Source organism: Chelonia mydas, chromosome 3, assembly GCF_015237465.2.
Source record: "Chelonia mydas isolate rCheMyd1 chromosome 3, rCheMyd1.pri.v2, whole genome shotgun sequence".
NCBI lineage: Eukaryota > Metazoa > Chordata > Testudines > Cheloniidae > Chelonia > Chelonia mydas.
The window spans coordinates 62,260,738-62,284,780 of NC_057851.1; the positions used below are offsets into that span (position 1 = coordinate 62,260,738).

Below are 24,043 nucleotides of genomic sequence, written 5' to 3' on the forward strand. Positions count from 1 at the left end.
AAAAAAAACCAGGAGGTTTGATTTGTTATTGCTGACTTGTTAAGTTCATGCTTAACATGAAGGGGGGAAGGGGGGAATTAATAAAGAAAGCAGGTTTAGGTAGCATGACCAAGGCTGTGTCTTTCAACATACAGGCTGAGGTGGTTCTCCTATTCCACCAGCTAGATGGTAAACAGCAAGGCTTACTTCATGTGCGAGGGAATCTGCATTCTCCTATAGATGGTTAAAAAAAAAAGGAATAGTTATACTATGTTGTAAGCACTGTTCATTTTATCTGAACCTTAACATTGATGACTTAGGGGCAGGGTGGGGTGGGTTTTTTTGGACATGTGTATGTAGTGCTCATAGAAAGTTGTAGATTTGAGGATCATACATCAGTTAATGTTATCGAGCAGCAATATAATTATAGCAATACAAGCTTTCCAAAGATGCCGCCTCTCCTCTGAAAAAGCCACTTTAGGGCAAGTTCAGTTTCTACAGCCACTTATTCCTTGGTTTCTTATAAAATAGCCAAAGACTGCCAGTTATAATAGGGTTTTCTGTGGTGGTGTCCTTGTTGCCATGGGGGACAAGATCACAATTACTAATTTTATTCCACAGAAGAGCCATGAGATAGGAAGTAGAGAGTCGTTGACAGCCTGGGCTGGATCTGAGCCACTATGCGCTTGTCAAGATTGGGCACAGGGAGGAGATTTTCTTTAAACGTCACTGAAAGTGTATTTAAACACACAACGTAGACAGGCTTTAATGTCTTTAGAAGTCATGTTAGCTGGTCATGGTAAAGCCTAGGCTCATCCCTGTAGACTCAACAAGGGGCTTGGAAATATTTGAAAGAAAACACACAACCCTAAAATTGCTTTATCTACCTATCAGGTTAGAGCTCCTCACTTAAATTTCAGAATGTGAATAAAAATAAAAAAAGTGTCATCAATAAACAGGCTCTCTCACCCGCTCCCATCACCCCAGTTCTAGTGGTGCTGTCTCAGAGGACTTCATTGCTTAAACAATACAACTGCTGTAATGGGCAAATTGTTTCAGCTCTGACCTGCGTGTCTGCTTCAGAGTATACGCGCACTACATCTTCTGTTCCTGATGGGCGGACAAAAGCTCGTGACAGTCTGTACTTCTTTACAAGTTCATCAATTTTTTCTTGTAGTCCTGGGGGTGCAACTGCACGTCTCTCAGCATCTGTTGTGTCAATGACTCGTCTGTCTGCAACCTACAGTGGTAGGACCAAACAACATATAAAAAGCTACCTTTCTAAAATTAGTTTCCTGTTGGGCCTCCGATTTGTCATTTAATCTGATTTGTTGCTTCAGTAAGTGAAGTTCTCCCTGGCCGTCTTTGTCATTTCTCCTAGCTGGATTTGAATTACAGTAAGAATATCAATACAGCTTAGACAGTTTCATATCTTCAGCATGCAGAGGGGAAGGCCAGTGAGTAGATGAATGCAGGGAGGGTCTCCTCAGAGAGACAGAGGACAGGCACTGACCACTAAACTCTAGCCAACGTTACAGTATCACTAACCTTAACTTTCAGCTGTCGGTTGGGAAGATCTGTGTAAATGGCATCCCATTGTTGCACTGTCAGACCCTTTAGAGCCAAGATTGCTTCAATCACTAGCATGTCTGAGATGGCATCACCCACAGTCTATGAATATGAAGAAAATAAAGGCATCTTCAATGACAATTAGAAAATCCAGGGTATTTTGTTGAATTTGTTCGAACAAATCTAACAAAAAAAATAAATCTAAGGAGTCACTGAAAATGCAGGAAGATTACTGGGCGACTGTCAAGCTTGATTTTCATTACTAGGAGCCATGGCAGGAAGTTAAGAACTAGAGACCATACAGCATACTTCACCAGAATGCTAGTTTTACTAAAGATGAATTCTAGTAGTAAATTAACTCCAATAAATGGGAGGTCAGATTCAGTGAGGACAGGCGACTCGTTCCCTCCCTACACTTGCTCTGGCATCAGAACTCCACTTAAAGGTGACCTGCAAAGGATAATTTGGACTTGTGCCTTAAAAGGAACCACCTCAATAAAGTGGGATACTCTCACCATATGCCTGTTCACTCCTTAGCCTCCGGGATAAGACAACCAAAAAAATATCAGTGTCCACATGGATACAAGGGCCTATGCACGCCATCATCTCACTTCAGATCAACAACCTTCAGATGAAAGTTACTTTTGGTTGAATCACACCAGAAAGGTAACAAACCAGTAATGGGATGTGGGTCTGAGGTGTCATTCTCCAGTCTCCCAAACCATCCAATCCCCTTCCTCTTCTCTAGCTACAAGCGCAGAAGACCGGACTAGATGGAAGTTTTTTGCCTTTGTATATGTGGAAATCTTGACATCTTTCAAAGTGAAACGGTTACTATTCAAACAGGTCTTCCTTTAGTAGTGCAAGCGTGGGGACGGGGGGTTTTAAAAAGAAAATAGCGGGTTCCCATAGCTGTCTGCCTAGCCTGGTAGGATGTTAAATTAGGCCATCTCCTTGCATTTGCTTAATTTGTCATAGTGTGCTGCCTTCCTCCACAAGATTTTCTACACACTCCTCCCATCCTGTCACTCAACACCCTAACAGGGTTAGCCCCCCTGCATCGGAAACAAAGCATCTGCTTTTTACATTTCAGCTCTTACTTGATTAATCAGGTCAATGGTATTTTCAAGCATCTTCGCAGCTTCTCTTTTTTGATTCTCCTTTTCTTCTTTTGCCATGTGTCTTATTTTCTCTTCAGCAGCTTTACTAAATAATACCTAGAAAAAAAGATGAGATAATAGGATGTATGCCATCAACAGACATCTCTAAACAGTACATACAACAAATTTGATCTGTTATGCCAACTAAACCCAATTAGTCGTCTCTGGTTTTCACTCCCATGAACTCCCATGTTTAGAATACTGAACAGTTAGTGGCAGGGGGAAGACAAGAGAGAAGGAGAGGCAATTAGCAGATAGGGGTAAGGGGAAGAAGTTCTATTTGGATTTGGAAAGATGCTACTTATTTTCAAGCTAACTTGGTTGTTAAGTTTTATACATACTGGCTTTAAAACTCAACTAACCCTATAATGCCCCATGTGAAAGTACTTACTGTTCCATGTCCATTTGCCTCAAAGTAAACTCCAATGTCAAATTCCTGGGCCTTGTGATGTAAATGCTTTACTCCTGTTTTGGTACAATGAACAGGCACCTACAACCCAGAGATATAAGAAAAGCATAGACAAAGTGGCATGAAGTCAAAATCCTGAGTAGATGGTAGGAACATAGGGTTAAACTGTTTCCACTTATCCGCAAGATTAAGCATCAGGAAACTAGCTACAAGCCTTGATGGACGATGAGCGTTTAGTACATATACTACTTTTTGTAGTCAAAGTGATTAACAGAAGTTATCTAACTCTCACTGCAGACCTGTTGGGTAAGTAGCTTCCTCATCTATCCATCAGTAATGGCAGGATAAAAGATTAAGGGTAGGTACCCAAAGATACATGGTGTTGCACTGCCAAACCCCCCTCCCCCACCACCTAGTGGAATTCTCAGGTGCCCAAGGCTCCCCAACTATGCTTGGGGAGAGTTAGCAGCCTAAGGAAGGGCTCCTCAGAAGTTAGGGAGCTGCCTGTGCAAGACAGGATTGAACTGAAGATTAGAGAGATGGTGCTCAAGTGCCTCAACCCACTCAGAATTCTCAGCCATGAGCCCTGTCCTGGAGTTAGCTGCCTAAGCCACATCAGCTACTTAGGTAGTCCATGCCCAAGAGGCCAAAACCCAGGCCTTTTTCAGGAGAGGGGGGCGCTCTATCTACGAAGGCAACTGAAAGGCAGGTGCCTAGAAAGCCTCACTAAGAAGATGCTGCTCTAATATCAGGACCATAAATAATGTTTTAAGGCGATCAGGCCTAATCCGTTTCCCTCAGCTGTCTCAGTGTATAATGGGCTCTGAAGTGCTCTAAGGGTCAGAAAACTTAGATGATTTTGTTTAGTATTTTCAACCCAACTTTTAAGTTGGCTAGAACTGGTACTGAAGTTCCTTCCCCACCTTTAAAGTCTCATTTATCACCAAGAATTTAAATAGGTTTATTCCATCTTAGGTCTGCCTAGTGTCTATCACTGTAGTACTTTACTGATGCTTTTTTAAAGGTAGGAAGCAATTGTGAAGGAGATGGAGAGAAAAAGATTACTTGATACCTTCATGGTTTCCTCAAGATAACATGTAGAGCTCCCATTAGCATATGCTGTTTGTACCACTGCCATCTTTAGATTTTGTCCTACCTGAGCAGATGGAAAAGTAAAAGGCTTAATGGCACACACAAATCTTCAGAAAGACACAGTATAAAGGAAAAGCTAAACTAGGATTTTAGTTCAAGATGAGAACAGAATATTTAATGAGGTGAAAGACTTTCAACACACAGTATCTGTTCTCCTGCTGGACTTCCAGAACTCGGACACATTTGGGAATCTGAAGGAGGTAGTGGCTCAGCTCACAGGACACAGAACTTTCTGACATTAAAGCACTACTGTGAACCTGGCAAAGGCCAGTTCCAGTCAAAAGTGGTTATCATTGGATATTGTGTCTGTGGCCCCAGGAGAAATGAGTTTACGTCCATCAGAGAAACCAGCACTAACTGGAATGTGCCTTGGCAGGGCGATCTCAGAGGCACCAAGGACCAAGTAGGCATGGAGACTGGAACTGCTTTTTTTACTCCCAGTGGACAGTGGGATTGTATGCTCCAGGTCTGTCTATGCAGCACCTTTCACCATCAGTAAGAACACGAGAACGCTTCATAAATGCATTCCAAGGTAAATCAAATGCAAACTGCGTTCACAGGAATTTTCCAAAGGAAGGGGAGGGTAGGATTGCCTTACCTCAGGTCAACGTGGAGTTAAAAGGGTGAAGAGGAGAAGAGGTAGGAAGACACCTCAGCTTCTCAGCAGTAAAGTGAAATTTAAAAGTAGGGTAACTTTTTTCTAGTCAAGGCGTCATGGTTAAGAGGTTTTTTTTTTTTTTAAAATGTAATTTTGCATCGGTATGCCTCTTTAGAAAGAGCACCTGTGTGCTTACATATGCCCAAGGCAACCCCCACCTTCACTGGGTGAGATGTATGTTTTACACAGTTTGGGGCAAAGCAAAACCCTTTACTGTATAAGTGAAATTACCTTGATAAGAAGTTCTTTAATGAAAGTGCTAATTAAAGTTGCTATTTTATCTCCATCCACAAGATGAAAATGGCCAGCAGTATCATTATAGTAATAAACAATTCTGTCTGCATCTCCATCAAACGAGCAGCATCTTTCGTTAGGTTTGATTTCTAGTCCTATACACATGGAAGTACAAACAAATTAGATATGGAATGGGAAGCAGAGCTTTAGTTAGTCTAAATATATATATGTGAAGTCTCAAGAAAGAGATTAGTTATACACATGCACACTCTAAATGTGAAAAACTTAGTAGTATGAAAGCAAGAATTGATTTTATTAAGTAAATCCCACCTTGAACTCTTCTAATCAGGGAAGCTGCACAGAATGGAAGTTGCAAGGAAAAAGTGCATCTTCGGTTTGAAATGAAAAACTGAAAATTCAATCTCTATAGCTATTATTGTTATACCACCTTAAAAAGGTCAGGTTACAAAGTCTATATGAAATATGGTCTCAGAGCCATTCCTAGTATATTCTGTTAAATAAGTAACGAACAGCAATTATGGCACCAAAAATAGAATCCAGCCCTCCCAAATGTCCACATCCCTCGAACACATGCCTAGCCACCAAAGAGTATATAGGGAGCTGCATCATCTAGTCATCCAAGTCAGAAACCAGAAACATCTAGTACTCCCTTTGTAATCCACAGATGTGAGCCAACGCCTGCAAAATGAGACAGATGGACTTCACGTCAGGGTGGAAGTAGAAAAACTGGGAAGCAGCTAGATGATGTCAGCTTGGTGCACGCTGCACCATAACCAACCCTTCCCTCATAAGACCTCCTTTACAGACTGACTGGAATGAAGACATGGCATCTAGTTGGTCTAGATCCATAAACCTCCATGTGTCTTGCTTCAAATTAGGAAAAACTTTTTCACTAGGAGGGTGGTGAAACACTGGAATGCATTAGGGAGGTGGTAGAATCTCCTTCCTTTGAAGTTTTTAAGGTCAGGCTTGATAAAGCTCTGGCTGGGATGATTTAATTGGGGATTGGTCCTGCTTTGAGCAGGGGGTTGGACTAGATGACCTCCTGAGGTCCCTTCCAACCCTGATATTCTATGATTCAAATTCAACCCTCTTCTACTTGAGTAGAGTACTATTCATCAGCATTTCCACAAAGTGATTATACATCATGAATCCACTATGCTTTTTTGCCTCTTGCCATGGTTTTTCCACTTTATATCTCACTCTCTATAGGCTGAATGGACATTAACCCTTCTGCATCAAAAGGTTATTTTCTTCAAGACATTTTTCATCACCTGCTTTAGGTATGTTCTCATTTCTTCCCTTGTGTGTCCCCTTGTTAATGCTAGTATTAACGAGTGGGAGTTCAAAGCGTATCAAGTGAGCCCACACTTCCATGAAACCTTTTGACCATTTAATCTACTAAACTGGTGTTATATGGCAATGTTTTTTGGTGGAAGACTCTTTGATACTACAGGCTTCTATAGCATACATTATTAAGATCATATATTAATGTTTTGCACCACTTTGAGATAAGTGGATATGCTGGTCATACAATGCATCGGAGCAGAGAGTTTGTTTTGCTCTATGTTTTTAGAGGGCCAAAACTGTTTAATACTCACTAAAAGAAATAGCCATGTGACAGACAGCCAACAGCTACTGCCTAGCAATATAGTGCTCAAACAAAGATTTACAAGGGAAACTAGTTATTTTTCTCCCAGACTTAATGGCCTAACAAGGGAAGGATCATAAAGAGGAGTTAGGAGAACTAAGAGGGGAGTAGGAAGTAAGAGAAAGATTCTCTGGGGACTTTCATGCTAAAGAATAAGGCTTCTTGACATCCTATTGCTTGATTTTAGTGATGTCAAGAGCAGAGCTTCGAAAGAGGGAGGATGGGAGCGCCAAGCCTCCTCACCCAATCCCAGAATCTCTTGCAGGATCATTCTGGTTCCTGCATGAGAGAAGAGCAATACTGAGCTTTTATCCTCTCAGTTACCAAGACATTCCATCCAACTCCTCCCCCCCCTTTGCCATCCCTTCTCTCAAGTAAGTTGACACTGAGTGAGGCAGTGCAACTGCAGCTGGCAGATAATTTAGCATGTCCCAGGAGCATGGAAAAACCTTAGACCAAAGTTTGAATGTGAACAACTAAAGACATAGGAACGTACATCCAGTTAGCCACCTAAACAAAAGTGGCCGAGTTTCAGAGGTGCCGTGCCTCCTGTGTTCCTAAAGATTTCAGTGGGGAGCTGTAAACACTCAGCACTTCAGTGAAATCAGGTGCCTAATTCTGGATTTACACTCCTAACTTAAGACACTCAGGTTTGAGAACCATGGCCTTAATTTCAGTCTATGGATGAAGAGGCACCTTACCCTATGAAGTGGCAATAGCTTTCTCTCCCTAGCTTGTGCTAGAGCAGAGGTGGGCAAAACTATGGCCCGCGGGCCTGTCCTGCCCTTGAGCTCCCGGCTGGGGAGGCTAGCCCCTGGTCCCCCCCTTGTTGTCCCACCTCCCTCGCAGCCTCAGCTCACCGTGCCGCCAGTGCCCTGGGCAGCGGGGCAGCAAGCTTCTGCTGGGCAGCGTGGCAGACTCCAGCCGGGTGGTGCAGCTGCCAGTCCTGCTGCTCTGAGTGGCATGGTAAGGGGGTGGGGAGCAGGGCAGTTGGCTAAGGGGCAGGGGATCCTGTGTGGCAGTGGGATTGGTTGGATAGGCGTGGGAGTCCTGAGTGACCTGTCAAGAGGTGGGGGTGTGGATAGGGGTCAGGGAAGTCGGGACAGGGAGGGCTGGATAGGGCGTGAGGTCGCAGGGCGGGGGGGGGGGGGGGGGGGGGGGGGGGGGGGGGGGGGGGGGAGGACAGAGGACAGTCAGGGGACAAGGAGCAGGGGGAGTTGGATGGCTTGAGAGTTCTCAGGAGGGGAAGTGAAGGAGGGGGTGGGGGCCAGGCTGTTTGGGGAGGCACAGCCTTCCCTACCTAGCCCTCCATACAGTTTTGAACCCTGATGTGGCCCTCAAGCCAAAAAGTTTGCCCACCCCTGTGCTAGAGTCTGACTCTAAAATAGCCACCCACTCCCTGACAGTGGCTGCTATGGCGATCCCAGCAGTGGCTAATATAAAAGTCATACATGGGCAACTGGTGGAGCCCCCTTTAGGGGAGGCTAGTCCCCGGGCTCCACCCATTCTGCCCATGCCTCCTCCCCCCCCCCTTGGCCAGAGGCCCGAGTGCCTCCCACTCGGGGCCCCAGGATGGTTGAAGCCCCAAGCCCCCCACCCCACCCGCCTGAAAGAGCCCCAAAGAGCCACTGGACTATTATACCCACAGTCCATGAAGTCAGACCTACAGAGGTGGCCTCCTGCTGTTTCCCCAGTTGATAGTTCAAAAACAAACAGAAACTGAGTAAGCAAGACCAATTTTACAAGAGGACTGAAGCAGCAGCCTGGAGTTCACCATGAGCTAGCAACTCCAGAGAAGGAGGATGGTTCTACAGCAGAAAACAGTATAGTCTTAGGAACCCATTCCTAAAGTCTGGTTAATCTCTCCATTTTTAGAAGTTGTAACCCATGGTTTTATTTTATGCACCTTGCATGATTTGGGCTAAGTCATCTCTTTACAAGCCTATCTGAGTCAGATAGTGACAGGATAACCTTTATCCCAACCGTTCCTTAAAATCCCTCAGAAATTCTCTGCCACAGTGCTGGTGCTCTCTTAGTTACGTTCATTCACTTTGGGTTGTCAGGACATAAATAAGTTCACGCTGGTCCTTAAGCTTAGAGTAATCTCTTATTACTTGATGATTTACAGCATTAAGGAGTTCCACAAAGATCAGTCACCTCTTTCTGGGGAAGTCATGCATTTCTGTTTTTCTGTGCTAAGTCCTGTGCATTGAAAGCTATTACTGAGTAGGCTGCTTAACACAATTTGTATTCTAAAAGGGTTAGAAATGTAGATTGCTGATTACATACCTACAGGAGGTTTCTGATGAACTTTCACAAAGTCTGCACCGCATAAATGATTGAGTTTCTCTTTGGTTCCATCATTATATAGGTGAATTAGCAGTTTCTTTGGAAGGTAACGTTCCATTTCCTTTAGTTTTAGGGCTCCTATACCATTTGCACAATCTATCTTCAGACACATCTGGTCATCTTCAGAGCTGGAAGCCTTCACACAGGAGAGGGGAAGGAGAGGTGTTAAACTGAACTATAATATTCTGGATAAAAATCAATAGCTCTCAACTCTCCACACCAGGAGACAAGCAGGTCTGAAGTGTTCGAGCCATTTTTTAAACTTGTACACAGAAAATATCCAGTTTGCACATGTACATGAATATAAGCAATGAATTATTTAGTGTGAATGTAACAGCCCTCACTTGTTTTGTCAGCTCCCCAAAAGCTTTGGATAGTTTCTGGTAGTAACCTTCCACTGTTGCCTTCCCATAGTGTTCTTGAGTATTTTGACAGCAGACCATGTAATGCAGCTGTGGTGTTGTCACCAGACCATAATCTAATATAAAACAAGTCACAATATTAAAAGAATAGAAGAGTCATTCCTGTTTAGATTGTTGTTCACAATGTTGGTCCCAAAATACTGAAGAGACAAGGTGGGTGAGGTAATATCTTTTTTTTGGACTAACTTCTGTTGATGAAAGAGACAAGCTTTTGAACTCTTCTTTAAGTCTGGGAAAGGTATTCAGGCCCGGCCTACAAAAAAAATGAGGTCGGTTTAACTACGTCCGTCAAAAGGTGTGAAAAATCCACATTCCTGAGCAGCATAGTTAAGTGGACCTAAGTCCCTGCGTAAACAGTGCTAGATAACGAATCTTTCCCCCTTGGCCTAGGTAGTGTCCACACTGAATCGCTACCACAGCACAGCTACAGGAGTTCTGCTGTCGTGTTTTAAGCGTAGACAAGCCCGCAGATGGTCACAGCTAAATACAAGGTGGAGCAGATTATTTAGTATAAGTAGTTAAAATATTCTAAGAGACCATACAAGGTCAAGTGGACTGTTAGCATCCCTGCAGTCATGGGACAAAAGAAATGGGGGAGGGGGGGAGAGAGACCTGTTAGTGGGTTACAGATTGTTGTGATACAACCATAATTATAGCATCTTTAATAAAGACCATGATTTTTAGAGTCTAGAAAGTTAGGAATTCCCAGGTTCGTCTTTTCAAGGTGTCACAACACATTCAAAAGATGAGCCTTTGGAGCACCTTCAAAAGATGAGCTCGGTGTAGCTTGAAAGCTTATCTTTTGCCATAAGAAGCTGGCCCAATAAAATGTATTACATCACCCACCTTGACTCCTATTTAGAGACATGCAAAATATTTCCTATAATATATGGTAGTAAATATTGTAAGAAACTCATCTGAAAAAAAGTTCTAGTAAAATTATATAGAGAAGTCGCCTCTTACGTTAAAATCATCCCAACACACAAATTCACTATAAGCAGCAATGGAAATGGCATCTGAGCTACAACTTTGGGTCTATGTTATATTTCACACTTACATAAAAACTTCAAATATAAAGCATAAGTTTAAATGTCAACATACCATGATATTGACCACCTAGAGCAGATACACCATCTATTACTGACTGTGAAAGTTTCTCACTGCTATGTCTGAAAAAGAATAAATACAATCACCACTGAATGCATCCGATGAAGTGAGCTGTAGCTCACGAAAGCTTATGCTCAAATAAATTGGTTAGTCTCTAAGGTGCCACAAGTACTCCTTTTCTTTTTGTGAATACAGACTAACATGGCTGCTACTCTGAAACCTGTCACTTTTTAAACAAACACTATACAGAAATACAAACCTAGGCCTCACTCCTTTGGTGGGATCTGCGCAGGTGGAGAAGTCTGCCAACATGGATCTCAATGCAGAATCAGATTCCCATGTGACATTTATGCAATTCTCTTAAGATTAGGCAGCTGATGTAGTAATGGTACACTAAAAGACCCAATCTAATGCTCTCTGAAATCAAAGGAGGCCCTTCTGTCCTCTTCAGTGGGCACTGGATTAGGCCCAAGAAGCATATTGTGTGTGGAGAGTTAAACATGGTACTGTAATAGGTAGATTTAAAATGAAACGTGAAGTGTGCTGTGCTGCCCTTATATAGAGTCTTCCATTCTATGCATAGAAATTCCAGCAGATATAGCTGCCTGTGAATGCAACTTGGGTAATTCAATACAGTCAATATATAAATATATCTATATCATTTTTCAATTACCTGGTGTCTCTACCAATAAAAACTGAGGCATGTTCGTGCAGTTTCACTGCTTCTTTCTGGCAGATCTCAGTCAGTATGCTCTGTATTTCTTGCTCTTCTGCATTAGCCAGGCGTGTAGCATATTCTTCCCAGGCAGAGGTCAACATTTCACCCAGAGGATCGACCAATTTTACACCATTGTCTTCCTTAGAAGAAAATAAATGTACTAAGTCTAAAAGTGAGAAACCCAGTAGAGTCTCTTTAAAGACAGAAGATAAATATAGATACATCACGATGGCTTCATTTAGGACTGAAGTGTTCCTAATAAAAGCGACCAAACAAATCCACACACAGCTGAAATCAGTAATATAATCAAAATATTAAGTCACTATTTTTTTGGCAGTTCTGTAAAAAAGGATCAGTTATGACAGGCTTAGCAATTCCATAGCCTCAAATATCCTAAGAGCAGCAGATAAGTAAAGCAAATACTTCACTTATAACTGTTGCTTCATGAAAGAAAATGTCAACTTAAGAAAAACAGATTCAGAGTTTGCTGAAAGGGTTTGATATCCCTCAGATGTACTGCCAGCTTCTCATGCTCATAAGGTCCCATATTGTAACGGTTTTTCTTCCAGAGTGAAGGGAAGGAAAAACTACAAGCAAGAGTGGGGGTATGAGTTTGTGTGGCAAAACAGCTTCCAGCATGCAATTAGTCTTATTTGTGGTCAATGGGACTATTCACATGGGTAAATTAAGCACAAATGTTCACACAATCTGGCCTGTAAATGCTTTCAGTCTCTGCCAGCTCAGAGATTTTGACTCTCCTTTGGCTGATGATATCTATTTTCCTTTTTTAACAAAGGATACAATCAGAAATATTCTTACTTCAGGATTGTGAGATGCTGTAACCATGACTCCAATAGTAGATTTGGTCTGCCTGGACCTTAGGACTGCCAGCAAACCCATGCGATACATGACATGATCAAGATGTCCTGCCTTGGTACGAAATCCAGCAGTTCCATACTGAAGGCTAAGTCCAGCTGGTTTCAGGTGTAATGCTGAGTACTTTGCAACTGCCTCAAAATCCATTTCTATAAAAGGAAACTGTACAGATGTTATCAGTAACAACTAAAATCACCATAATAAACTTCTCATATTACACTTACCTTGTAAATCCACAGACATATTGAAAAAACAACAAGGAGTCCTTATGGGACTTTACAGACTAACAGATTTATTTGGGCATAAGCTTCCATGGGCCCATGGAAGCTTATGCCCAAATAAATCTGTTAGTCTGTAAAGTGCCACAAGGACTCCTTGTTGTTTTTGCTGATACAGACTAACACAGCTACCACTCTGAAACAGATATTATCTGTTTAATTCAATATAAGTCTCAGAAGACAGATAGAAACAAGTAGCATTTACATGAAAAATGCTTTTAGTTTTTAAGGATGTTTATTTATGTAGTAAAAACATTTTAAACAGCAACTTAATCTTGAAGAAAATCACTCGAGGGTTTAAATTAAGTCTACATATATTCATGCAAGATAGGGGTTTTTTTATGTTTAACTATTGTTAGAGTCAGGGTTATTAGATATTTGAATTTAAATTAACCCCATGTAGAGGGTACACACAAAGACATTCACACCCCAAAGCTAATGATAGGTTTGCAGAGGAAACACCAGCATTATAGCCTGGGAAGGAGCCTCCACATCACCTGCATACCTTAAATGGAGTCTGTGCCAGTCCCACAAGCCAGTAGAGAGAAAGAGAGAGAGAAAGAGTCTGGGCCAAGGGGGGATCCTCAGTTACACCGATCCAGTGGCCCTAGTGCAAGTGGCAGAGAAAGACAGTGTTTCTTATTCCGGACAACAGCTGGCAGAGGGTATTTTGGCTGCAACACCAGGTCAAACTCTCAGTTCAGTGGTGAGCCAGATTTCCTTCCCCAACATACTCCAACCATGTAAAGTCTATTACTTCTTTTTCTTCTTTTAATATCCAAGCAAAATTATTATTTGTATTGTGGCAACTCTTAAGGGCTCCAACCATAGATCAGGGCTCCACTGCATTAGGTGTTGCACAAAGACAAAACCAAAAGCATCCCTGCTCCAAAGACCTTACCAACTAAGGCTATGTCTACACTGCACACCATACAACGGCACGGATATGCCACTGCAGCAGCGCCGTTATAAGGTGCGCAGTGTATTCCCGGTGACAAAATAAAACCACCCCCAAAGAGGGGCAGCAGATTCATTGCCAGGAAAGCGTCTCCCGGCAACTTAAATGCTGTCCACACCGGCGCTTTTCATCATTTAAACTTTTGTCATTCAGGTGTGTTTTTTTCACACCCGAGTGACAAACGTTTGAAAGACGAAAGCGTAGTGTAGACATGGCCTGAGAATAACGCAAGAAACAACATGTGGGTTCAACTAACAGACAAACAGAATACAAAGTAACAATGGAACAGTACTGGTCAGCATGATAGGGATAACTGCGCAGAAGTTGCCTCCATTGTTGACTTTTTGTCAGATGAGAATTTTAAGAAGGGATTGGAAATCAGGGAGGTGGCCTTGCACACATTTATGGGAGACAGCAAGAAGGTGTTCATTGGAAAATGTAAACTACTGGGTGATGCAGGCTACCATAGCTGGCACATGGGAGACAGGAGAGCACTGCTCAATATAGGATTACCATATGTCCAGGTTTTCCTGGATATGACCTCTTTTTTGGTTCTCCATTCAAGCAAATTTTTGAAATAGGAACAAACATCCTTCATTTTCCCTTGCTCAGGCTTTGCCCTTGCCTTCGGAGTGGGCCGGCCAGGGAATGGCGGTTGCTGGCCAGGTGCCCAGCTCTGAAGGCAGCGCTGCAGCCAGCAGCGGCACAGAGGTAAGGGTGGCATGACAGCGTATTGCCACCTTCCTGCCCCCCCCAGCACCGAGTCCACGGGCGCTCAGCAGGTGGGGAGGTGCGGGGGGCGGGAAGAGACAGAGTGAGGGCAGGGCAGGCTGGAGAGAGGGAGGGGCGGGATCCTTGGGGAAAAGGGGCAGAATGGGGGAGGGGTGGGGGCGGAGCGCTCCCTGGACAGAAGAAAGTCCGCCCCTCCGTGGCCGGCACGGTCCCCTGTTTGGGAACTTTAAACAAGGAGAGGCCTTGTTCCTGCCGACTCACCCCTGTGGGCTGACACCAAGCGGGGAGGTAAAAGGTTTCGGGACAGTTCCCAGTGAGCGAGGGGCGCACAGAGGGGCCAGCGAGCCGCCGCGCTCCCCCCGGAAGACGCGCCCTGCACGGACCAGCCCGGCGCACAGGGCCAGGTGCCCACGGGATCCTGCCCAGCCCCCTCTGCCCTCACCCAGGCGCGCCTCGGACGCGGACCCCGCCGCCCAGCCCAGCAAACGGCGTCCCCGGGCCCCTAGGCTGCAGCGAGGGCGGCGGCGGCGGCGGCAGCAGCACAGACCCGCCTACCTGCCGCAAGGCCCAGCCGCTGCCGACGTGGCTCTCCGCGGCCGGACGGTTCAACCCCTCCGTTCCCGGATTCATGCGCAGCCACACCCCCTGACGCCGCGCGTAGCCAATCAGAACGCGGCAGCCTGCGGGCGCCTGAGCGTTGCTTGCCGAAGCGTTCCGTCCGCCCAGCGGTATCCCCGCCTGGGGACCTTCTCCCGTCGCGGGGGGCGGAGCTCCGCCAGGAGGTGAGCCAGGATGGGGCGGGGCTAAGCGGGAAGGTGCTCGTGCGGCGGGGGCGGGGCTGTGGACGGAGTTCGGGCCACTCCAAGGGCGGGGTTTGGCGGCACCTGATGGTCGTAGGGGCCCAGTGAGGGGCGGGGTTTCAGAGTGTGGGCGAGTCCCAGACTGAAGCGGGCGGTGGATGGCCTTGCTCTCTGGAGAAGGGCAGCAGGGTGGGATGGAGCATGGGTTGGGGCCGAGGTCTTGGGCTGAGTGGCAGTTCCCCCATTTTATTGTGAGCCGTGCAACATTTGGCCCTTTTTCCTAAAGCTCCAGCTCCGGGAGTTAGGGGGTGGGGAAGAATTTTGACTTTAGTCTTTTCAAAAGAAAAATAAACTTTCTGCTCCTCATGGTTTTGGGTAAAATGTAGAAAACATGACCCTGTGAAGAAAGCCTTAGGGTGGGCAAACTTTTTGGCCCGAGGGCCACATCAGGGTTGTGCAGCTGTATGGAGGGCCGGGTAGGGAAGGTTGTGGCTCCCCGAACAGCCTGGCTCCTGCTCCCTATCTACCCCCTCCCACTTCCTGCCCCCCTCAGAACTCTGACCCATCCAACTCCCCTGCTCCTTGACCCCTGATGGCCCCCTCCCAGGACCCCTGCCCCTAACCGCCCCCTGGAACCCCACCTCGTATCCAACCCCCCCACACTCCCTGTCCCCTGACTGCCGTGACCCCTATCCACACCCCCGCCCCCTGACAGGCCCCCCTGGGACTCCCACGCCCCCTCCCAGGACCCCTGCCCCTAACTGCCCCCCTGTTCCTCGTCCCCTGACCACCATCACCCGAACCTCCGCCCCTAACCGCCCCACCAGAACTTCTGCCCCATCCAACCGCCCCCTGCTCCCTGTCCCCTGACTGCCCCTGGGGACCCCCTGCCCCTTTATCCACCCTTACTCCCTGCCCCCGTACCAAACCGGAGCCAGCCATGTTGCCGCACTGCCCGACAGGAGCGGCAGGCCAGAGTGCTGTTTGCGCGGCAGCGTAGCTGCAGGGGAGGGGGGATACTGGGGAGAGGCCGGGGGCTAGCCTCCCCGGCCAGGAGCTCAGAGGCTGGGCAGGACGTTCCCGCGGGCCATAGTTTGCCCACCCCTGCCTTAATGCAATAGGCAAATGTAAAGACCTCAAAATCCATTGTTTTCAAAATCTCATGATTTTTATACTAGTTTTCTGGACTTTTAGGTTCTCATGAGCAGAGAGCTCTGTGACATTCTTAAATTTAAAAAAAATATATTATATTCTGGGAAATTTCTTATTTCATTTTCTCTGTTCTGATAAATTTTCAGCATGGAGAGAGGTAACTAGTGGTGTTCCCCAAGAGTCAGTCCTAGGACCAATCCTATACAACTTAGTCATAAATTATCTGGAGAAAGGGGTAAACAGTGAGGTGGCAAAGTTTGCAGATGATACTAAACTGCTCAAGATAGTTAAAACCAAAGCAGACTGTGAAGAACTTCAAAAAGATCTCTCAAAACTAAGTGATTGGGCAACAAAATGGCAAATGAAATTTAATGTGGATAAATGTAAAGTAATGCACATTGGAAAAAATAACCCCAACTATACATACAATATGATGGGGGCTAATTTAGCTACAACTAATCAAGAGAAAGTTTTTGGAGTCATCATGGATAGTTCTCTGAAGACGTCCACACAGTGTGAAGAGGCAGTCAAAAAAGCAAACAGGGTGTTAGGAATCATTAAAAAGGGGATAGAGAATAAGATGGAGAATATCTTATTGCCCTTATATAAATCCATACTGCATACAGATGTGGTCCCCTCATCTCAAAAAAGATATACTGGCATTAGAAAAGGTTCAGAAAAGGGCAACTAAAATGATTAGGGATTTGGAACGGGTCCCATATGAGGGGAGGTTAAAGAGGCTAGGACTTTTCGGCTTGGAAAAGAGGAAACTAAGGGGGGGATATGATGGAGGTATAGAAAATCATGAGTGGTGTGGAGAAAGTGAATAAGGAAAAGTTATTTACTTGTTCCCATAATATAAGAACTAGGGGCCACCAAATGAAAGTAATGGGTAGCAGGTTTAAAACAAATAAAAGGAAGTTCTTTTTCCACACAGTGCACAGTCAACCTGTGGAACTCCTTGCCTGAGGAGGTCGTGAAGGTTAGGGCTATAACAGGGTTTAAAAGAGAACTGGATAAATTAATGGTGGTTAAGTCCATTAATGGCTATTAGCCGGGATGGGTAAGGAATGGTGTCCCTAGCCTGTGTTTGTCAGAGGGTGGAGATGGCTGGCAGGAGAGAGATCACTAGATCATTACCTGTTAGGTTCACTCCCTCTGGGGCACCTGGCATTGGCCACTGTTGGGAGACAGGATACTGGGCTGGATGGACCTTTGGTCTGACCCAGTACGGCCATTCTTATATTCTATTCCCTTTCCTCCTTCTGGATGCGTTGGGTCCTCCATCTGGAGGAGTGGGAGGTCCTGGGGGGAGATCAGGTCCTGCCCCCGGATGGGTGAGAGGTCCTGTAGGGTTGCGGGGTGGGGGGGAGAGTGTGTGTTCTGTCCCCAGATAGTCAGGAGGCCCTGGGAATGGGTGGGTCAGATTCTGTCCTTTGGGTGGGGGGATCGAAGGTGGGTGGTGTCGGCCCTGGGCAGGCGGTTGCAGAGTACCTCAACCTGCAGTGGTGTCTCCTGTCCTGCAGGGCTGGTCCCACTTCCCCGCTCCGGGCATTGCAATCTGGTATATGGGATCACAGTGCCTCTCACTCAAGTTTGGCCCAGCCACCCCCATCATCGGGGAAGCTGGACCAAACCTAAATGGCGCTGTGTCTCTGTGTGGCTGGTCATAACACCCAGACCGAGAAGCTGGACCCATCCCCTTGGATAGAAGCCACTGCTGCTGGATGAGTTTTTTTATTTTATGTCATTTTAACAGATGTTTTTCATGTTATGGTGTGTCATTTTGCATTTATGAAAAACACAGGGTTCTACTCATGAGTTTTGGACATTTTGGGTTGGCAATATTGTTGGCAGCTCCTTCTACCAAGTGTCTCCTGCTGCATTTCTGTCCTCCAAGGTAGGCAGTAACTGACCAGTGTTGAAACTGACTTAGCTGACAAGATGGAGATGATCCAAGCCAGGGGTGGGCAAACTACGGCCTGTTGGCCACATCTGGCCCATCAGACCATTTAATCCGGCCCTCAGCTCCCCTCGGGGAGTGGGGTCGGGGGTTTGCCCCGCTCCGCACAGCTCCCAGGAAGCAACCGTCATGATCCGCCTCCGGCTCCTAGTTCTCGGAGGCGTGGCCGGGGGGAGCTGCAGGGGTGATGCCTGCAGATGAGGCAGCGTGAAGAGCCACCTGGCTGCGCCTCGGAGCCGGAGGGGGGGACATGATTCCAGGAGCTGCTTGCGGTAAGCCCCCAGAGCCTGCACCCCGAGCCTCCCCCCGCCCGTGCCCCAATCCCCTGCCACAGCCCTGATCCCCCTCCCACCCTCCAAACCCCTCGATCCCAGCTCAGAGCCCCCTCTTGTACCCCAAGCCTCTCATCCCCAGCCCAACTCCCGCATCCTGAACTCCTCATTTCTGGCCCCACCGGAGAGCCCACACCCCCTCCCGCACTCCTACCCCCAATTTCATGAGCATTCATGGACCCCCATACAATTTCCTTACCCCAATGTGGCCCTCAGGCCCAAAAGTTTGCCCACCCCGGTCCAAGCCCTCTGTTCCCCATTGCTGCACATATACAGCATTGAGAGGAAGGTGGATGATCCTCTTCATCACGTTTCAGACTTTGTAAAACTAGGCAAATATCTAGATGAGTTGATGTACCCTTGGAAGACCTCTGTGTACCCCAGGGGTAGGTGTACCCCTCGTTGAGAATCACTGATGTAGTCTGAGCTCTTAAAGTAGCCAAAACGTTTCCAAATGTAACCATACTCAGTGAATCCTTCCGTGGGTGTTCAGCTAGAAGAGGTTGTGGGTCCAGAGCAGTGGACTGGGTGGCAGTGTGGGTCAGTGCTCTGCCTCCCTTTGAAGCTGACTTTGTGGAAACTTGTGCAAAAATCACTCTCTATGCGGCTGCTTCCACATCCGCAAAATGGGTTATACATTTGCAGAGCTTTGGAGCACTGATTACAATTATGTAGTTTGCCCCATTAAGTTCAACAACTATGGTGCATGCCCTGGTTATGTTTTTTCAAAGGGTTAAACTCATCATAATGCAAAACTCTGGGGGCAAATAAAGGGCTATTTCCATGCCAAGTTTTCCTTTGCTGTGCTCCCCGTTCAGGACCAACTCTAGGCACCAGCAAGGCAAGCATGCGCTTGGGGCGGCCCAATTCCAAGGGAGGCATTCTGGCCATCCGTTTTTTTTTTGGTTTGGGCAGTTGCACTCTAGGAGCTTGGGGGTGCAAAAAAACCTCGTGCCGGCCCTGTCCCTGTTGTAACCGTTGTTTTGCTTGTAGTGTTCACAAGGTTACATGTATTAATGGACACATTGTCTTTCCTTGCTCCACACACTCGACCAGCGAACAGGAGCCCTTCAGAGGGGGGACTGCAGGTTTCGTGCTGTAGGGTCTGCAGCCACAGGAAGAAGTCGGGCTAGGGCCACCCCCATGGCGCTCCGTGCCTCCGCTCCCAGCTGCCCCCTAGCTAAGCTGTTCCCTGGCCCACAGGCTGCCCAGCCCCGGCCGTCTCTTGCACGGGGCTGCGCGCGGCCAGAGGATGGGTGTGCGCCGTGCTCACGTAACCCACAGCCCCGCCTCCATCGCGGTCTGGGGAGAGTCTCCCCCAGCGCCCCCGCCCCCGCGTGGGGTGAGGGGTTTGGCGGCACGACCATTTCTTGCTGAGCCCGGCCCCCGGTGGGGAATGGTTTAAAAATGGTACAGTAAGCTAGTGGCATCATAGAGGAAACATATGAGAGGGAAGACCCTCTTTAAAAGCCCTTCTTTAAAGATCAGTTTAATCAGAGACCAAAACCTTTAATATGCCTTAATCATAATAAAACGGTTATTGCATTGTGTACCTAGGGGACAAAATTACAGTTCCTTTCCATATTATAACATATTTGAGTTTAACTGTAATCTTAATGCTGAACTTCTTGGGTTTGTAATGCTTGTTTTTGGGATAATTACTATTGTCCCAGTGCCTAAGTTAATGTCCTTGAGGCCACTCACTTAGGTCTCAGGCTTCCAGCTGTCAGCTTTCTGGAGGCAGAATCCTGTGATTCTCCCGACTGAGGCCTTTGGTTGCAAACCCCTATATTTCACTCTGATCACCTCAGTGGGTGTGAATTCAGTTCAGCAGCGTCAGTTCTGTTCTCTGAGCGGGAATGACAGGGTTAAACAGAGCAACCTTCATAGAGCAAAGTACTATTTATTCAGAACAAAAGCATATCAAAGAACAATAAACAGCTTATATGCATGCCTGGCTTATCAGGTGATTCCCCACCTTCCCAATGGAGACCCTGGTGGGTCTAAAATAGTTCAGCTCCTTCCTCATGCCTGTTAGTTTTCGGAAGGTATCTGAGGATATGTGTACATTGCAATTAAAGAGCCTCGGACACAGCTGTGGCTGGCCTGGGTCAGCTGATTCCAGTTCACAAGGCTCAGGCTGCTGGGCTATAAAATGCAGTGTAAATGTTCGGGCTTGTGCTGGAGCCAAGGCTCTGAAATCCTGAAAAGGGGGTGGGTCTCAGAGCCTGGTCTCCAGCCCGACCATGTATACTGCAGTTTTTAGCCCTGCAGCTGGATCCCTGGGAACCCAAGTCAATTGACCTGGGCTCTAAGACTTAGTGCCGCGGATTTTTTTTTTTATTGCAGTGTAGCTGTACCTTGAGTCTGAGTTATTTTTGTACATTTTCAAATTCTGTGTCTGCTAAGCCTATGTACCAGGTCAGACCAGTATGTTTGCTTTTCCCCAGGGGATGAAACTGCAAAAGACTAGTTACCCCCATTGTTTCAGTATTACATATTTGCATTAATTAATGCCCATTATCTTTAGTTCCTGCAGGAAGCATTCTTTATCATACCCATTTAGCCAGGAATACAATTGCTAACAAGCCCATAAATACACATATACTATTATACTGACTTTATAATTGTTATATCTGTATTCTATAGCACTTGTCACTGTCAGTGTAATAGGCTTTGAATATGCTATGATTCCAAAGCAGCTATCACAACAACATTCCTGTAATGTTTTATCCTTTAACTACTCTGCACTTTCAACGTTAACTCCATTTTAATGTAGGTTTTTTTCCTCTTGGAAATTAAACAGCTTTATGGCTGACTTCATTTTTTTTTTCATAATTATTCTTTTTTTTGTTATAAGACAAAACCCGAAAAGATTATATTGACTGATAGAAGATTATTGCTACAGTTTCAGAAACATTATTGCTAATAAGATCTCTTCCATTTTCAGGTGTCTGGGTTTACAGCTGTAACATGGCTATCACGATGAAAGAATGTCTTGAACTTCAGCTGTTGGAAATGGAAATGCTCTTTTCAATGTTTCCTAATAAAGGAGAAATAAGCCTTCAGGACAAAAATGCTCTTACTTATGTGCAGATGTATTTGAAAAATATAAAAGAAGGACTGCCACCGCGGATTGCATATTCAATTTCTGTTGATATTGATGAACCAAAGGTGAGAACTTCCATTTACATTTTGTTTTTAACTATGCAGTTTTCTTAGTTTTGCACTGCAGTCATCAAAAAAAGATGTTCCATGCCGTGTTTTTACCAAATATTTATAGTCTCCATAAAAAATGCACAGAGTTCATGTTTTGTAGTGAATAATAAGTTTTGTTTGAAGGAGAAAAGGATTCAATTATCCTTTGGGCCCTCTGCTGCACTCTGCTGGTTGGCATGGAGTGCAGCAAACACGTACCTACAGTAGAACCTCAGCATTTCGAACACCTTGGGAAATGAAGGTTATTTGTAACTCTGAAATGTTCATAACTGAACAAAACATTATGGTTGTTCTTTCAAAAGTTTACACCTGAACCTTGACTTAATACAGCTTGAAACTTTACTATGCAGAAGAAAAATGCTGCTTTTCCTTTATTTTTTTAGTAGTTTACGTTTAACACAGTACTCTATTTGCCCTCCCCCCCCTTTACAAACACCAGTTCATAACTCTGGTGTTTCTAACTCTGAAGTTCTACTGTAAGTCCTCCCAGCTCTAATTTTCAATCTGCAACTTGCACCCCCTTTGGGCAGGCGGAAGGTGGTGGATACATGGGGGGCCAGTGGCCTGATGGCCACTTAAGCCCGCTGCATCATCAGTGGTGAGGGAAACAGGGCAAGGAGATCTTTGTAAAGTTTTTAAAAAAATTTCTCCCTTTATACGTTTTTGTACGTAAGGAGATGATATGACCTTTGGCATGCAGGTTTTAGCTCATCCCTTTTACTGATGAACCTAATAATTGTAGGGATAGGCTAAGTTAAGGGCGTTCTATTAAATATATTTTGTTATCACCAGACTTGGATTTTTTAAAACACTGTGGGCCCAAGATGAGACTATATCATGCCACAGTTCTTAAGCATAATCATTGGGAGTTCTGCTTAAAAACTGATGGTATATTTGGGCTTTGAAAGGTACTCGCAACTCCCACAAATATAAATGGGAAATAGAAGTGCTTATCATTTTTTAGTATAAGGTCCAAAACATTTCATTGTCGTTTCAAATGATAAAAGAAAAATAACAAGAATATCTAGTTTGTGAGTCATAGATGTCTAATCATATATACAGTGGAGATCCAGATTATGTAGTGTTTGCAAAGTTAATGCCATATCACGCTCTGATTAGAAGAAAGTTTATGAATTATGTAAGAAGCAGGTGATTAACTGCAGGATAGCAGGAATCACCCACAGATTTAAGTTGTGAATGTTTGGGTCATTTAGCCCATACCCTCAGGAGAGCTCTTCTGTTTTGGTATTAAGGTAGAAATACTTTGATAACAAATGGGAATAATAGCTAATTTTTATAATAGGACATCCATATATTAAAAATATTCCAATGTTTGAATATTCTTGTTTCAGAATATTGTCCACCCTTGCTCTGTCAAGTTCTTAAGATAGAATTATTTACATTTGTTTACTTGTGTAGTATTCTGCACAATGGAAATATCTCTTGAACGAAGTATTCCAGTAATTGGTTGGCCTACAATTGCCTCATCTATATTACGCTGAATAGCAGTCACCACTCCTTCACCACAGATGGCTTTTTTTGTTTATGAAGAACTGAGAGGTTTCAGTCACCTTTCATTTTCTTTTTGTGAGGTCAAATTGAGTGACAGTAGCATCCACTACGGGATGCTTGTTGCACTATGTTACATAACCACTCTTCCCTCAGGTGTTTTGTCTCCATATGCAAGTTGTAAAACTGAGAAAGTTCTTTCTCATTCTCACAAGTAGAATGTGAGTGGATGAGAATGTGAGTGGGTGCAGAGAGAGAGAGAGAGAGAGATAGCATCTGATGGTGCGGAAAGTTGTCAGACACCGGGAGCTTGCCATTCCTCTATTACAGGTGTTCGTAACCGGCAGCACGCGAGCCGATTTTTACTGGCACGCTGCTGCCAGCCGGGGTTCCAACCACCGCCCCTGCTCAGCTTGCTGCCAGCCTGGGTCAACGGAACCCCAGGCCGGCAGCGGGCTGAGCAGGGCCGGTGGCCGGGACCCTGGCTGGCAGGAGCCGGCGGACGGAACCCCAGGCCGGCAGCGGGCTGAGCAGGGCCGGTGGCCGGGACCCCGGCTGGCAGGAGCCGGCGGACGGAACCCCAGGCCGGCAGCGGGCTGAGCAGGGCCGGTGGCCGGGACCCCGGCTGGCAGGAGCCGGCGGATGGAACCCCAGGCCGGCAGCAGGCTGAGCAGGGCCGGTGGCCGGGACCCCGGCTGGCAGGAGCCGGCGGACGGAACCCCAGGCCGGCAGCGGGCTGAGCAGGGCCGGTGGCCGGGACCCCGGCTGGCAGGAGCCAGCGGACGGAACCCCAGG

At 45.8% G+C, this 24,043-nt stretch overlaps 2 protein-coding genes across 9 annotated transcripts in view; one reads left to right on the forward strand and one right to left on the reverse strand.

Moving 5' to 3' along the window:
- PGM3 (phosphoglucomutase 3) lies at positions 1-14,961 on the reverse strand. Of its 6 annotated transcripts, none has more exons than XM_043542570.1 (14): positions 14,829-14,949; positions 13,089-13,190; positions 12,249-12,467; positions 11,385-11,569; positions 10,706-10,773; positions 9,527-9,660; positions 9,123-9,318; positions 5,159-5,316; positions 4,190-4,273; positions 3,100-3,198; positions 2,649-2,765; positions 1,528-1,650; positions 1,046-1,219; positions 1-213 (listed from the first exon to the last, which is right to left on the reverse strand). In XM_043542570.1, the coding sequence occupies exons 1-14, from the start codon at positions 14,901-14,903 to the stop codon at positions 124-126; spliced, it is 1,824 nt and encodes a 607-aa protein (XP_043398505.1). In that variant the 5' UTR covers positions 14,904-14,949; the 3' UTR covers positions 1-123. The 6 variants fall into 6 exon arrangements, with proteins under 6 accessions (XP_043398505.1, XP_043398506.1, XP_037750322.1 ...); XM_043542571.1 differs by having other exon boundaries at positions 12,249-12,454; positions 14,829-14,847; XM_037894394.2 differs by lacking the exon at positions 14,829-14,949 and adding an exon at positions 14,716-14,731 and having other exon boundaries at positions 12,249-12,454.
- RWDD2A (RWD domain containing 2A) overlaps positions 14,924-24,043 on the forward strand; it is a 14,407-nt gene continuing 5,287 nt past the window's right edge. The window contains exons 1-3 of one of the 3 annotated variants that reach the window (XM_043542572.1): positions 14,941-15,055; positions 18,033-18,125; positions 21,471-21,694. In XM_043542572.1, the coding sequence (XP_043398507.1) occupies positions 21,494-21,694 (201 nt within the window). In that variant the 5' untranslated portion in view covers positions 14,941-15,055; positions 18,033-18,125; positions 21,471-21,493. Of the gene's footprint in view, positions 15,056-18,032; positions 18,126-20,708; positions 20,735-21,470; positions 21,695-24,043 lie in introns of those variants that run through there. The other 2 variants (XM_037894396.2, XM_043542573.1) reach the window with 2 other exon arrangements.

Coding starts and splice junctions, on each gene's coding strand:
- PGM3 (XM_043542570.1), bottom strand. CDS start 14,903: ATGAATCCGGGAACGGAGGGGTTGAACCGTCCGGCCGCGGAGAGCCAC. Junction 13,191..14,828: donor GCGGCTGGGCCTTGCGGCAG/GTAGGCGGGTCT, acceptor CACTTGCACTAG/GGCCACTGGATCGGTGTAAC. Junction 5,317..9,122: donor TCATCAGAAACCTCCTGTAG/GTATGTAATCAG, acceptor CCATGTGTATAG/GACTAGAAATCAAACCTAAC.